Source organism: Ostrea edulis, chromosome 1 (assembly GCF_947568905.1).
Source record: "Ostrea edulis chromosome 1, xbOstEdul1.1, whole genome shotgun sequence".
In the NCBI taxonomy this organism is placed as follows: Eukaryota; Metazoa; Mollusca; class Bivalvia; order Ostreida; family Ostreidae; genus Ostrea; species Ostrea edulis.
Genome location: NC_079164.1, coordinates 108,066,070 through 108,083,562, shown reverse-complemented (window position 1 = coordinate 108,083,562; position 17,493 = coordinate 108,066,070). Strand labels below are relative to the sequence as shown.

The 17,493-nt window shown below is 36.0% G+C and overlaps 1 protein-coding gene across 6 annotated transcripts in view; it reads right to left on the bottom strand.

Moving 5' to 3' along the window:
* The window catches only part of LOC125666259 (uncharacterized), a 54,470-nt gene that overhangs the window by 11,103 nt on the left and 25,874 nt on the right, over positions 1-17,493 (bottom strand). For 3 of the 6 annotated variants that reach the window (XM_048899468.2, XM_048899478.2, XM_048899477.2), the window contains exon 3: positions 1-1,432. This exon is cut by the window's left edge and continues 85 nt beyond it. In XM_048899468.2, coding sequence (XP_048755425.1) covers positions 1-1,432 — 1,432 coding nt within the window. Of the gene's footprint in view, positions 1,433-3,803; positions 3,844-5,312; positions 6,165-6,885; positions 7,334-17,493 lie in introns of those variants that run through there. The other 3 variants (XM_048899475.2, XM_048899480.2, XM_056153223.1) reach the window with 3 other exon arrangements.

Below are 17,493 nucleotides of genomic sequence, written 5' to 3'. Positions count from 1 at the left end.
TCTATTTTGAGATCACTGCTGATTTCTGCACTCTGTACAAAATCATCTGTTTGCAAGTCCTCCACTCGTTTTAATTCACCATTACTAAGCTGTATAATTGATCCTTTCATGAAATGGGGAGGGTAATGTAACTGTGGACCCGAGCCCTGGGTCATGGCTGGGCTCTGTCGCATGGAGGACTGAGGCATCATGGAGTGCACATTGGGACCCTCGTCCATGGAATGTTTGGTTGACACCCCACCATGATTATTTTTTGATCGTTTAAGGGCTGGTTCATCACCCGTGTAGGTAGAGAACCTCGAGTCTAAATGAGAACTCTGTATTGCACTGTCTGAAGGGCGAGTAAGAATACGGTGTTTTAAACTCCCCTCCTTTCCACTAGGCACTTTGTAGCTGGCCTCGCGGTGAGATTCCCGACGAGGTGGGTCCTTAAATGATACAGATTTTCCTCCAGAAAATTCAATAGATGAAAGACTTTGAGCACGCTCATCTTTCAGACGAGACAACATATCGTGTTCCTCTTGTAATTTTTCTCTTTTCATTTCTGTGAGACTCATCTCCGGTTGGCTGGCTCCATGGTGAGCATCAGGGCTCGGAGACACTGATGCAGACATCGAGCGTGGGTGAGAGCTACTGAGCCCTGAATACTGTGTCACCGGACCATATGTATTGCGTGGAATTTGAGTGTGTGAAGTCTGTTGCACAACAGTGCCCATGCTTTGTAACACAGCCGAGTACGACTCAATTTGAGGATAAGGTCCTGTCAGGATACCTGATCTTTGCAAATTATATGGATGCTGATAATATGTATTATAATGTGCCAGAGATTGTAAGTGTGGTCCTTGTACTGTAGAGGGACTGTGTCCCTGCAGTGAGTAAGGAGAAATGGAACTGCTCGCACTACCTCCAGTTGAATATAGACTCGGATATTGACTATTTCCATGGGTTAGAAGTCTAGAAGTAGTTTCATTCAATGGCGGTCGGAAAACCCCTGACATATTACCTGGAGAGGCTGCAGAAGCTAACATGGTGGTAGAAAGGGATTCACTTCCTATGCTGCTGACATTACTTATCATACCTTCGGAAGGCCTCGGTGGTGAAGACTGATTGCTAGAGCCATCGTTTAGCCAATTGATATTTTCACTGCTATTATGAGGAGCACTTCCAGTCATTCTACTGAAGCCATTGTTGTTTTTATTCATCCGTTCTCTACTGTCATTTTTCAGGTCCAGTGCCACATTATTGTTTTCCTCTATACTAGCTTTGATTATCTCCCCTTTCTTTACTTGCTGCTCATTGCCAATGTCGGTGTCAATCCTTTGTGTCAGCAGCTGACAAAGTGTCTTGTGATGCACAGGTTTTGTGGTTGAAGGGAAACCATGTTGTACAACACAAATCGAATTAATGGATCCTGAATTCACATCTTCTGATTCTGAAATCAAATGAATAAAAGTTTAAAATATCTCTCCAAATAATCTAATGAATTTTCCTCATCACCGACTTATTTTTAAAAAATCAGATCCAATTTACAGATAAAAATATTCTTCTATGTACGTCATCAATTGGATTGATTCATTTCGGGTTTTATTTTTTTAAAAAAAAGATCTCGATCAGTTGTGCAATTTATAGCACTGTACAATATTGATTTACATAACCATGTACTTTAGACCACTGTGTTTACGATATCATTTAGACCTGCACAATATATTTAGTGTTGATATGTCACAACACAAGAGTTATTTATACCTAAACTTACACCATACTTCCTGACATAAGGATAGGAAAACAAACACATACACTCACATAAATTAACTTTCCACTGTGTACAACAAGAGCGTAGTCTGGGCATTATCTGAACTTATACTTAGTATCACGTACAGTGACCATTATAGCGTCTATAGATAGTACAATAGAACAGGATATGCAGTCCTACACACACGTGTAACTACTAGTTCAAGATTTCAGTATCCTAGTGTACACATGTACATATATATATCAATATATAATACATGCGTAACTCCTTGAGGAATTTTAAAGTCTCCATAATCAGTTCATTCATCAGGAATTGAATGAATGAAATACAACAAAGGGATTATAGATCCTCAATTGACAATCCGCCAAGCTGGAAAATTGTAGGGCAAGCTCTGGGCGATGTTTGAGTCACTTTGTGATTAAAACCAGACCTATTGATTGGTATGTATTTAAGCTTGCAGGACTCCAAGTGCACATCATGACCACAAAAAACAAAATCAATATTAGATGACCATGCCCAATAACAGTTATCATTGATTAGCCTGAGGTCATAAACAGAGAGTGAATTGACCTAATATTGGCCTTAATGTGGACCCAATATTTTCATCAAATTGTGCAATTACTCTTTAGTGTGTGAACACTACCATTTCTTTTCATGCTTTTACAGTTCCAGACAAACTATGTAATGGTCTTTTCACGTCTGGGAAATAACAAGAGGTATACCAAGTGCATTTTCAGTCACATGACCCTTAGATATTCTTGTTCAGCAGGTTTGATTTTTTTTGGTCAACGCCCACACACCTACAGTTTTCCGTTTCTAAATTACCATTTTTCATGCACCAAAATGCAATTCATATCAACTTTCATGGCCAATAATTCTAACTTATTGATAGCCAAGAGCCATAATTAGTATCAGGGGTAATAGTTAAATTGCTACCTCTCAGCACTTTTATTGTGTATTCATGGCTTGATATTTCACAATCATCCTCAATGACATATTCTATATTGGTAGATATATATTTTGATAAATGTTTTATTTTTTCTGCTTCTCTAAACAAAGACCCAAAAGATTATATCAATTTACTAGAACAGATAATGTGATTTTCTACCAATGTTCCACTTTGATGATTTTGTTTTCTTTACATAATGTTCAAACTAGAATTGTTCATACATTTAAGGAACATAGGGATATTAGGCACTTAAATGTAGTATCTCCCTCTGTGTTCTAAACTACATTTATACTTTATGATTTTAGTAAATTAGTCATACAGGTATTGTCTTCATTCCATGATTATTTGTCACAGCACCTACTATATACAGCAGGCAGCTGCCAGAAATGAAAGTTCAACGCGACATATATATACTTTACACTATTGTAACAAATTACGATCAATCCAACACAATTACCTTATCTTAGTTTGTAATCCTGATATGCATAAATACTAGATATTTATTATATATTTCAAACATTTTAAGGCCTAGCTAAAAGCCCTCAGGCGAAAGTTCTAGCCTTGGGGCTGACAACATGACTACTGTCCGAATTTAGCATTCGATAACTGTTTTACTATACCGACAACACGACTGGTATAGATTTATGAAACTTCATATAGTACTAAATTTTGTAGAGGTATAATAATAATCATTATTACACTGATATGTTTCATAATTTGTCTCATAATACATGTAAATACATGCAATTAAAAATATTCCAACCTGTTACATGATATGCCATAAAAACATACAGTAAAATATTACTGTTACAAAATTACAACTTTCCACACAATGAATAATATCGATGAACAACTAAAATAATCGCAATGCTTTCTTCACATGGTTCTTATTCAGATGCATGCACAGCTCCTATCAAAAGTAAATTAACCAGCCAAAGAAAATTCCTTCAGTTTTAGATGTGTGTCACCTGAGTGTTTAACAAATGCACAACAAGCAATGAAATAATCATCAAAAATGCTAACTTCCTAATTGTTGGCAAATAATTTATAAAAGTGGCGACTAATTGCAATGCATTAATTCACACGACTTGAAGGAATTACCTGTGTCAGGAAACGGGAGTATATACTGCCAGAGAATCGTGCGTTCTAAAAATAAATAATTCAACTTACTCTCCCCAACAATGCCACGGTGTATGGAAATGAAGGCTCTGTGTATATTTACGTAATGTGTAAATCCTCATATACGACAACAAGATTCCAAATTAAAGACAAATCAATAATAATTAATTGTCAAAACCAGAAAAAAAAAAAACTCTGATAAATTGTAAATATCAAAACCAAATTGTATGATACTCAGCCTATATCTGCAGGACTTGATGTCCTAATATTCACACGACTTACTCGCTGTTTCTTGTAAGAATTAATATATGTATTAATGATATATAAATTACAGTCTATGTCCTAATATTCAGGAGACTGCTTCTTGCAAGTTTATGTAATGATATATAAATGGCAGTCGCTAGTAACTACCCCTGGGATTCACACCTCGGATATCAGTAACAGCTGCTGATCAAAAATACCTATTTTATATGAAAGGTACTGCCTGGTATTATAGTCATCAATCTAGAAAGAAATTTTTATTTTTTCTTGGCAATATTCTCACAATCAAGAAATGAAAAAAAAAAGTGTTATAGAAAATTTCTAACAGAACAAAATGTGGTTATAAAACACTATATACCCCCAGTAGTGGCTATATTCATAGCTATTCGTTAATTTGAACTGTGGTGTATCTGTCCTTGACATAGAATCATCAAATAGCTTTGACTTTTCAGATTTCCAAGAGTCAGCTTATGGTTAAGTTCAGAAGTAATGACAAATGTTAATGTTGCAGATAGACAAGCAAACCAAAAACAATATGCCCCTTGCTGCATAATCTATGATTTTGGAGGGAAATTTTTTCACAGTACATGTACATGGTAACTTAAATTTTTGACTTCTAACACAGATGCAGACTTCATCACATTGAAATTGATTTTTTTACTAATATTCATTGAACCATTACATTTATGCTCTTCACAAGTACAATATGAACTACAGGTATATAATATTGAAATCAAGATTTATTAGCAAGCTAATTGCTTACAAAAAATAATAATTTGTAAATGATAGAACTATAATCCAATAATATTAGCTGGGTGGTGCACAATATTGATTGGAATTCCTTTCCGGCTTTAAAAAAACAAAACAAAACAAAAAACAATGCGTCTTTAAATACAATGTGCATTATTGATCCATTCAATTAATTCAACAAAGAGATACAGGTTATGCTGATGTCATCATGTCATCATGAGGTTATGATCAACAATGTTAAATTGGCCAAAGTCTTCCAGATTTTCTCTTAATAGACATGGCCTCATTTAAAAGTCCTCAAAAAACTTCAATCCAACAAAAACCTGTCAAATGTTTCCATGACTAGAACACTTCAAACACAAACGAAGAAGGGGGCAAATTTTTCTTGTGCCTATATGTGCAGGAAAGTAAATCTTGAAAGTCAGTTAAGCACATTGTACACTACATAAACAAGGCACAAAGTGTGATTAAGCCACTTACCTCTTTACTATCTTGCTTTCATGGTTCACATGTGGGCTATTCATAAATCTACTGTAGCACAACACAAACTGTCTTATCCATTGTATATGACATGCACGTTAGGAGAGAGAAAAAAAACCCTGTGTGTGCTATATTTGTCCTTCTAATCCTTTGTGAATGCAAGAAAAAAAAAGCCCTACGAACGACTAGAATTCTTCTGGTAGCAGGAGATTTAACCTTTTTATCTGCTGATAGTATTTGGGCAAACTATGAAATTCCATGGTGTACTTTGCCAAGCAATTGTGCATTGAAGCGTTCTGTCGCTCCGTTTCAGCTATAAGTAATATTCATTGACGAAGTTCACTCCGTGCTCTACAGGGGCGACCCATCCATCACGCTTGTCACCTAAATCTGTGTATATAAAAATGTACACTAAATCTTCCAGTGGTTTGGACAATATAAGAGTTCCTCCCCATGTGTACAAATGAACTGAACTTTCATTGAGACAATGATTATATGAATCAGTCACTAAACCACTTGGGTAACGATCACATGCTTTGTATTATAGCAATCTGTGTCCATGCTAACTATTGATTATATATTTACACACATACACACCTTAAAAGGTGTCAATTAGCTTTGCATCTAGACCCACATCTCTAATCAGTAAATATTATTTTATCTTCAAGCATGGCTAATTAAATGCCTCCAGATCTCTTGGTGTTTTTTTTATTATTTCAATTGCTAGATCAGCAACTGACAAACACCCCTCATAATGTAGGTTACGGACCAGCAAAATTACTTTGCACTACAAGACACAAATAATAAACCTTAAAAGTCCCCACTCATGAACTCCATACCAGTTAAACAACAAAAAGCCTAAACTTTGGTCAACAACTTTGACTGAATGGTTACTGAATTACCATGGCCCTAATTCAATATCATACTCATTACTCCAAGCTGCCCTGGCTTTTTAGACCCTATATACATTATTTACCTTTCCCTATTGCTTTCCGTCCTTTAATTTCCTATTGGTATATTATTAGAGACACTACATGTACATACTGTACATTACACTTGAATTGACAGAAAAATCGACAGTATATACCAGATGTTATCAAGAACAGTGGCTGGTCATAAGTGTTTGTGTCACCTTTTTGTCAAACACAGAAATGAGAAAAGCTGCCATTAAATCCTTGTCATACACACAGCATAAAGGATGGCCTTAACAATGACCATTGTAAAATGTGTATTTGTGAATGGAAACTTTACCAGTGTTCATTACACAATGATATTGATAACCCCACAAGATGGCTTTTTTACCCTGCAGATATACAAATAATTTACCTTGATTGAACGAACAATACACCACATACCAGCCACAAGCAATACACATGTACCTGTATCAAAGGCATGGGCTCAGGTATGATAATCAAGTCAAACAAATGCAAAATTTTACAGGTTGCAAGATATAGTTCATATCATTTAGTTAGAGAGAGAGAGAGAGAGAGAGAGAGAGAGAGAGAGAGAGAGAGAGGCAGGGAATTTTGAATACCCTACTTCTCTATCAAAAAGTAATCAGAAATTCCCATACCTGCTCTAAAGACCATTCTTTGAAGGTAAACTGGCAATGTTAGAGGTTGGGAGAAAAGAAGACCCACTCAACTCTTAAGTCCTATGCCAACTTCAACGATAAAACTTTACTACAAGAAGTACCGGTTTGTAGTAAATAGCACTCAGCCTATCCGCATTGGTGACTCATCAAAAACAAGGTCAACACAGGTCTCTCTTTTGGTCGCCCCTGGGGGTGGTAACCGTTTTAATGTCTGTACTCCAGTGTGTATTGAATTTTTTCGGCAAAAGAATTTAAACCTATCTCAGTTGTTTGTTCCCAACAAAAACAAACAGACCAGGTAGAAGACTTTACACCACTCTTAGGTCAATTTATAATTCAGAATCGTGATTCGACAAAATATCAGATAACACCCGGTGATTAAAGAGCTAAGCACAAAGACAAGGAATTTGTTTCACAGGCACACAATGAGTCCTTTTTAAAAAAAAAAAATCTGGATTTGTGATCTCTGCTGCAATTACCACACCAGCATAATGTTTATACCCACATGGCCCCTCATTGAAAACGATTGCTAACAACTTCCAGTCATTTTGGTGTTCAATATTCTTTTTTAAATGCAACAATGATAACTCCCTATATCGATAAAAGTTTAACACTGATAATAGATAAGAAAATTTTGTGACATTCAACAAGTATTATGAAACTTGTTCTTTAGAATTGATCAATAGTCTAAATTTGTAGTATTGTAAATGTCTCTTACAACTATTCTGTACACAGTAACAAAGCAGCTTGCAATTTAAAGCTACAGATAGTGTGCCAATGTGGCACTATTTTTTTTTTTAAAGTACACAAGCAATAGATTCACATTCAGCCTCCCTAACTTTAGCAGCATGGCCTTGACCCATAACTTCAGTCCTTCAGTAGTCCAAGGGCTAAACATTTAAAGAATCCTGGTTCATGTCAGAAATAAGAATTCATGGTTATTATGAACATCATCAAAGCAAACTGCCTGTAATTATTCTCCAATCACCTTACATAACAGAGGGTTAAATCAATTTTGAAAACACAAAAAAGTAGAAATAAAATACAATTTACGGCCCAGCAGAAAATTAGCACAGTATTCAGAAAGTCCATGCTTGCATGAAAATAACTGTTTTGCATTGACCAATCAGAGAGCAAACCTCAAAGAATAAGTAGGAATTTATACTTTGGTAATTATAATAAGTTAATGTGTTTGTAAAATAGCCAACAGTATGTTAAATGTCATTTATCATGTGCTACCACAAATATGCTGATGGTGCAAATACTTCCACTGATCCTGATAAATTTTAATGGTGCACCTGACATCTTCATGTTGGCACAATGGACCTTGAAACAGGAAGTCAAACCTGGATCAGCACCATTAACACCTGAAATGGGGGAAAATGAGCACTGCATGCATACTTCAGTGTCTCTGCATCTGCAACAGCCTGCATTAATCTCAAAACAATGGTAAGGTTTTATTGCCCCTCAATCCACACATCTGTAAGTATGTGACCTGAAAATATTTCACCTTGAATTTGGTTATTTTTGGATTACGCATAATGACAAAAATTGTCATAATTTACTACATCTGAAAAACATCAGCTGCATTAGCCCTGTAAAGCGGAGAGACTGATAGTATGAAATTCTTTACCTTCAGGGAACAATCAAGTTTATAATTACACTGTATGATCAGGGCAATTCTAATGCTTATCACACCCATGACTTCTGGTTTTGTTCCTATGGTATGGTAATAAAGACATTATAAAATTTAAGGGTGTTCTTTTAGTAAACACAATTTGCAGACTATAATATCTCATCTCCTCCTTAAACAGCAGAATAAGTGTGATAGGCTGTTTGACATTTTAAAAATATTGACTTTGGATTTGAAAATAAGGAAGCTTGTTAATAGCAAGTTTTTCTTTCAGAAGATAGCTGTTCCAGAATTTAAGTATATATTACATCAATGCTGTCAAATATTTTGTCTTTTTGTTGTTTTCTTTCAATATTCAATGAAAAAGGACATACTATATTTGTCCTATTAACCACCACCAGTCATCGGATTGAATGCCCTCTTTAATTAAGGACCCAAATGGGGGCTGCCTTTGTTTGAGACCTGAGGGAAATAATTTAAACAAAGTCTGCATCCCCAATCCCAAAGCTCTTAATATATAAGCTTAATCAAGTTAGGGACATTTTTCAAGCCAAAATTTTTAGGAGGATAGGAGTATCATGATATTCAATTAAGTTTCTAGAAAATATCACTGTTGGGGTCTAGGGGGTGAAGTGCATCGAATCAAGCTTATATTCATAGTATCATCATGGAATGTAGGCAAGAAGTGGAAGACGGACATATCATATATTCAGATACACAGAGTGCAGTTGGAAGTCCTCTGTGGACTGGGATCCAGGACAATCACCATGGGTGGTGGATCCAGCAGCAACAATCACCATGGGTGGTGGATCCAGCAGCAACAATCACCATGGGTGGTGGATCCAGCAGCAACAATCACCATGGGTGGTGGATCCAGAACAATCACCATGGGTGGTGGATCCAGCAGGGACAATCACCATGGGTGGTGGATCCAGCAGCAACAATCACCATGGGTGGTGGATCCAGCAGCAACAATCACCATGGGTGGTGGATCCAGCAGGGAGTGCAGGATGAAGAGATCCTCCCCAGGAATTTCACCATGTAAATGGTGGGTTTTTATTTTTCATATATACACCACAAATTGTTTTGCTTCAGCGGTCCTGCCCCCAAACCCCTTTAAATGAAAACATTACATTATAATCTCTGTATTTTCCAGAGCTCTGACCTATTTTTTAATGCTAAGCCAATGTTGGCTGGGAACTTGGAAGCTTGACACATTCTGTAAGATTTCATGCATGTATGTTAATAGATAGAACACAGCTGATGTCACATATAACATGGCAGAATCTATTCCTTTACCATCACACCATGAACAATAATATCACAAAAACAATATACACAGAAATTAATGACACCTTCAAGAGAATATTGGTACTAGAGTCAAATAAAATTAGTCCTTCCTTAAAAATCTGAAAAACTACAGGGGGCTTATAATTCAAATTCATAAGATCGGTCCTTATGGGACTATAAAACTCCCAATAAAGCTCATCCCTATTGAGACATATATCTGAAATGTTGTATATAGCTGAAGACCAGAAAGACACGAGTTACAACACTATTCATGTTTCACCTGAATACAAGTTACAAGCTACGCAAACTTCCTATGACCTTGATTTTTATCAATATTCGTGGTGTAAAAAGAAGGAAATACAAGTCTGAGTAACAGTACAGTATAAGTCTTTTGTCACCAACTTGAATCTACACACAACTAAGGGAAAATGATTAATTGTCCCAATAACTGATAGAGTGAAATGACAGGCAGACCTATAATGAAACCAATATAACTTGTGGGGGAGGATATTGGCAGAATGTACAGAAATGGCCACCACTTTCTCCAAATTGAACAAATTAACCTGAAAATACCAGGTTTATATATTATAAAACACTTCCACCAAATATGGGTAAAAGTAAACAAACAGCCTCTGAGATTATCTCTAAACAAAACAAGTCTACAGATAAATGGACGAAGTGACCCCCCCCCCCCCCCCCCCCCCCCCATAACTTTGTTTGCGGGGGATTTAACAAATATGTCTCTATCTTGTTCCATCCCAATTTCATTATAAGAGATTCCAAACACTAGGTGCATTATGGTGGATCAAGAACCAGGATTCACATGAACAATTGTGCAATGTCTGCCTTCACTCTTAAACACACTCCAGATTTGGCAAAATATAAAGTTGTTTATCATGCAAATTTTTTTCTGTCTGCATTGAAGATTGGATGAAAAAGGGGTGTATGGTATGAATCACTTTGTTAGCTTTATCCGCCTGACATCACACCCTATCATCATAGTTGTGGGCGTTTGAAAACAGAATTTTAATCTAATTCTTAATTCTAAAACTTTACCAGTATACATTAATTGTATCATGTATGCAGCATACTTTAAAAATGTTTATGATCTGAAAATAATTTGAATGTGATAATTAAGATATTGAATATAAATGTACATGTCTATTCTTTGTCAATTTTCTTATACATTTTTTGTCTCTCTCTCTCTCTGCAATTGAATTAAGATGATGTTTTATCAATTAACATTCCGAAATACAATCTACTGTAAATCATTGGCCGTAATTAATGACTCTAAGTAATCCTGCATTCTGCACATCATCAAATTTAAATACCGGCCTGCAATAAATAGGAGAGCTTAATGTCTGACGAATGCTGTGGTATTGGAAATTAATTTTTTTTTATCCCACATGGCAAAAAACTGCAGCTTTAGTGTAAAATCATTAAAAAAAAATTGAAAGCCCCGAGGAACTTGAACACAAGACCGATTGCCAGACTGCCACTGAGCTAACCAGATTAAGGAAGATTTTAAACAAATAAAGAATATAACTCTGATTTTTTTTTTTTTTTTTTTTTTTTTTTTTTTTTTTTTTTTTACATCTATGGCTAATACTCTGATTGAAATTCGTGAGGATGTGGTATGCCTCCTTAAATGTTCTTAGTATTGATCCCGTCAATGAAGTACTGATTTATTCTTTATGTATTTCATCCGTTCCTAAAATACCAAGACCAAAGAATTCGGCCATCTGACACAGGTAATATAGCCCTTCCTACCGAGAACAAAACCTTTACAACCTTTGCCTTGTGTAGGCAATAGATATTATATTGTGAAGTTTAACCAAGATGTTTAGATGTATTTACATATCATGACCAAAATATAAAGGGGCCCTCTTGTTCACCTCACTTGGTGAACTTGGGATTTTATCACAGTGCAGAATGCATTTGGTCCACCCCCTTTCTGAGGTAAATACCTAATGCAAATAACTCAGTCCAAATTAAACTACATGAAATTCTTTGCCTTTTTAGTACTCTAATAATATTAATGTCAGGTAAAATAGTAAAATGAAATAATGAGGGGTGTAGTTCTGATTTTTTCCATTCACATATATTTTAATACATTATCTATAGCACATTAACAATGCCATATACCTCAATGAAAGATATACAATTTATTTGCTATCCAAATCAACTTTAGTGACATAGCATAAATTAGAATAAATGCCATTAACATATCAAGACATGTAGCTTCATCATATACTTCACAGCTTTGAATTGAAATGAAATATTGGTATGGGGTTTAAAACAGAACAATTTAACAAGTAGTCATGAGGTTATCATACAAGTTATTTCTCGGGTCATCAAGTATACCATTAAGACAGCATCATATGGTATTAAGCAACAGAACTATTAAATTCCCAATGCTGAATAGTGGCAAAAGTAATAGAACTATTAAATTCCTAATGCTGAATAGTGGCAGAAGTAATAGAACTGTAGCCGTCAGCCATGTTTGATCGCCGTGGCCAGTAAACTCAGTTGGTAGAGCACCTAACTGAAGATTCAGGGGGCCCAGGTTCAAATCCCAGTCTGGTCCGCTGCATTTTCTCCCTTCTTGTTACATTTGGTGCCGTAGACCAGCCCCTGGAACTGACAGGTGAAAAAGCCTGCCAGGGGATTGAAGATCCTGGGTTAATGTCTTGGAGGGAGGAATGTAGTGGTCAGCTGGGTTCGATCGCCGGTGGCCAGTTAACTCAGTTGGTAGAGCACCTGACTAGAGATTAAGGGGCCCACGTTCAAATCTCGATCAGTCTAGACCATTGCATTTTCTCCCTTCCTGTTACAGAACTATTAAATTCCCTATGCATAGTAGTGGCAGAAGTAATAGAACGATTAGATTCCCTATGCTGAATAGTGGCAGAAGTAATAGAACAATTAGATTCCCTATGCTGAATAGTGGCAGAAGTAATAGAACGATTAGATTCCCTATGCTGAATAGTGGCAGAAGTAATAGAACGATTAGATTCCCTATGCTGAATAGTGGCAGAAGTAATAGAACGATTAGATTCCCTATGCTGAATAGTGGCAGAAGTAATAGAATGATTAGATTCCCTATGCTGAATAGTGGCAGAAGTAATAGAACGATTAGATTCCCTATGCTGAATAGTGGCAGAAGTAATAGAACGATTAGATTCCTTATGCTGAATAGCGGCAGACAGTGTGTACACTCAAGACATCAGTTCTGCTCACTTTTTCTGTGAAAATTACTTCTGTAAAAATGTAAAACTGAAATATTGAAGACAAAGCATATAATGGAATAGCTACACACTACTACTGAGCTATGCAGAGCTCCCTCCTGCAGCGTGTCACTTGTTAGGACCTTGCCTTTGTCTCTTTGTATTAATACAGTATCACAACTTGTACCAGCAAAATTTCATAAGTACACCTAAAAGAAATTTTGTAATTTCCCAACAATTGACCTTGACTTTTCACAAATGACCTTAAAAACCAATAGCAATCCAAACGTAGCATAAGCATAGTGCTTTCCCCTGGAAATTTTATAAAAAGGGGTAACACGTACATGAGGAGTTCTAGATTCTTGCCTCTTTACATCTTACCCTAAAACCCAATAGGTAACCAGACCCTTACGCTTTGGTAGAATTCCTGAAAATTTCCTAAAAGTCAAGTTAGAAAATATGTAAGAAAAATCTTTTGTGCATGGAATTTTGGAATATTTCCTCCCATCGACCTTAATCATTTACATTTGACCTTCAAGAACCAAGGAATTAAGTGCATAACTGTAGGTCTCTGAGGGAAAAATTGGGACAAATATCAGAGCTGCAGATGTGCCCACTTTATAAACTTTTGATTTACGGTGTAGTTTTTTTCCCCCTGCACATATTGCTATATTCTTGCATCATCATCACAAAATTTTAATAAATTAAAAAATCCCAGCGTTTTCCCACTAAACTTGTGTCCAAACATATCTTCAAGAATCCATTTAAGCTCCATGGAAACTCATGAAAACTCACAACTTCAAATTTTGTTTGTTGATGTAGCCATGTTAGGTCAACAGTCAATTTGAACACAGTGGATTCCATGGTCATAATTGTTTCGATATTTTCTCTGTTTATATAGAAACAATACTGTCTATGTAAACTCAATTTCCCCAAATACCTTTAAAAAAAAAATGTTGGCATGAAATCATCCCAGTTCAGTTTATAATAAAAAGTATTGTTTAAATATTTTCATTATTGAATTAATTCATGGCCTTCATTAATCTGGTTCCCATCCCTGCTACTCTGTTTATATACTTCGCTATTGAAAACGGAGTGGTAATGGCGAGGACCAGACTATTGGCTCTCATAACATACCAGGATTACTAATATTTCAATACTCAACAGCTCATTTAAGTCTAGGGGAATCATATATTTTTCATTTTACATCAGTTATTTGTATAGTGATAAATGAAAACTTATGCAGAGACAGAAAATGTATCTTGTACTGGAATTATGAATGTGTAACCGGAAAGGAGAAAAATGCAACAAACCAGACCAGGATTTGAACTTGGGCCCCTGAATCTCTAGTCAGGTGCTCTACCAACAGGGCTATCTACCCACCCGCGATCAAACTCGGCTGACCACTACATTCCTTCCTCCTCAAAGACAAACAAACCTGATTCTTTTTGCCCCTGGCAGGATAATCACCTGTAAGCTCCAGGGGGAGGAGGGGCCATGGCACCAAATGTAACCAGAAGGGAGAAAATGCAATGGACAAGACCAGGATTTAATCCCAAGCCCCCTGAATTCTCTAGTCAGGTGCCCAACCAGCTATCAGGCCATCGGCGATCGAACCTGTCTGACTGCTACAAATGCAATAATCAACATTGAAAATCAGTAGGAACTGATACAATACCTTTTAGCAAAGCAACATTCTTAAATGTTTGATTAAATAAAGAAGTTACAATGTAGAAACATAGTTTAAATTGCGTACATGCAAGGAAATTAGGATTTCCTCTTATTCTCACATGTGACCAGGTAGGGACCCCACATGTCATGATTATACAGGGTTCCATTTCTGCAACTTTGATAAAAATCAGGTAAGAAATGTAGCTAAAATCTCATATACATTTTCCTTTTTGGTGACCTTGACCTTTTGCAGTTGACTCTTCCATACAAGACAACACTGTTGTCGGGCGATATTTAAGTGTATTTTAAACAGCTGGACAACAATATTAAAATGTCACATTCTTTTCGTAAATATTCATTTAAAGATACAACTGAATGAAGTCAATTTTAGATACTATCAAGTCTAAACAATACAATTCCCAGAATACCAGAGAATGATTCAGAACTTTGCTTGGTTAATGCCAAACCACTCAAAGATTTTTCCTGCATGTGTAGTGAGAAAATAATGCTCTATTTTTAGACTCGGCTCTACTATATACTAGTGGGATCTATGTGTTTTTTGTGTATACTTCTTTATCAATAGCAACTTGCCCCAAATACACTCCTGGTGAATCATATCCATCTCACAGATCAAAGACCAAAACACAACAAAATACCTTGTAACCCAACATTCTTCCTCTGCTTTTTTTTTTATATATACAGTACGCAAGTAAATCTTCACAATTCATTAGATCTCGACCATCATTAAATTCATCAGGACTCGGATGAATCGGCCTCATCGGTCCTTTTCATTCGAGCGTGATGCCCCCTATTGTAAGGAGAAAATGTGCATTCATGTTCAAGCAGACACTCTCTGACATGCAATGTCATCCTGCGGAAGCCAATCAGTAATAACAGTCATGTAATCCGTCAAAAACCGCGTGTCAACATGAGGGCCAACCTCGGTTTTTTTCTTTTTTACCTAAGAAAAACAACCTTGCCTAGTTGTCATTTTTTACGGTTTTATTTCAAACAACCTCTCCATTTACGGTCTCCCTATGGAAATATTGGGAAAGAACTCTTATCATAGAAAGTTTTAAAACTTAATATTTAGGAACATTCTTAATGTCAAGAATAATTCAATTGATATGAATTTAATTAAAAGACATCTGCATTTTGAACTTCAAGCAGTTAACACTTCTTTGAGCACTGAGCTAGTTCAATCTCTCGACTAAACAAGTTGGATTTTTTCTCCTTCTTGTGAATCAGTATGCACCAGTATGCCAGACTGGATAATTAATTAGGTATACAGGTTGTCAGTACATATTTGTGCATGCAAAACTTATGATATCCATGCATTATATTCCTGTCATGAAATTGACCTTTAAACTCCAGAGAGGTCTTTATTTATATGTGAACTTAACAAGTGTCACACTTTATATTTTAAATGAACTTCCAAGCCTTCCACTATCAAGTATCAGTACACTGGAACTGAAGAGTATATAGTATATAATATCATGTAATGTCTAGAAATGGGCAAGTTAGTGTTGAGCCGGGGCACCGGCAGTAGTAATAATGACTTCAGATTTGATAAGCTGCGTTTAATTAATCTTGACTTCTAGTCAGGTCAGAGGTAGATATTCAAACATACTGCTTTCATTTATAATACATGATTGCTAAGTATTAAAAAAGTCTTTATATTACAAAGTTACAAATACAATACAGATGCACAAGTAAAAGTTTCTTCATCTAGCTGTGTCAGTACATGTAAGTTTTAGACTGGAAATCTGTAGGGCTTGCATTTAAGTCTTGTAGGGGTTTTAATCATTTTCTTTATAACTTTACACTAAACTTGCAATCATTTGCTAAATGAGGAAAACTGTTTTAATTTGCTACACTACAACTTTATCACCCATATCCGATAGCTTTCACAAGGGCATACATGTATATATATTTTTATCAACACAATATAACCTGCAGATTGATTTGTTGACAAATGACTTTTAAACAATAGGGCCTATCATATGTTATTCTCGACAAAGAGCAGATTTTCCTTTGCTGTCTAAAAACAAACATAAGAAAAAATAAAGGTTCTAAATTGATTATGTCATGATTGCCTATGAGGCATTTCCCCCCAAATGCACATTCATGCAGAAATGAAAAAAATGAAACTTACAAAAAACTTGGGGGGAAAACTAAGATAATGAGAAAAACACTTACATCATTTTTAAAATTGCTTTGTAGTCAGCATTTCTCTGGGAGAGAAACATGCACAGGATAAGTTCAAACACCATTGCAGAGAAAGTCGGTGTTGGCAAACTCCCGTCACCACTTCTTGTCTAATGCTATTTATCATGCAGCTTTCTATGATTTTATTAGCCACTTGTTGTCAGTGACCTTGACCCCAATAAATCCAAAGACGCAGCTTCCTTTCAGGATGTAATCAGGGAGCTGATATACTCCAAAGCAGTAATCAATAATTACCTAGATGGTTAAAAAACGTGTTTACGATTTCTCACCAAGTTACATAATACACATTGTGGAGATAGATGCAATCAGTTAGGAATGCTCATTGACTGAGTCACGACAAAGCTTTCTGGCTTTCCCCCTTGCTGAACAACCTGCGGAGGCATCCCCAGAATTCTACACCTTGCATGTTTGTAGCATAGAGTCATCATCAGCTGTCAATACATTCTAATGACATTAATAAGCCTTCACTGCACAAAAAACCTCCCAAATTTACACATCTACTTCAAACACAATCAAAGGCATCACCATTCCCCAAAC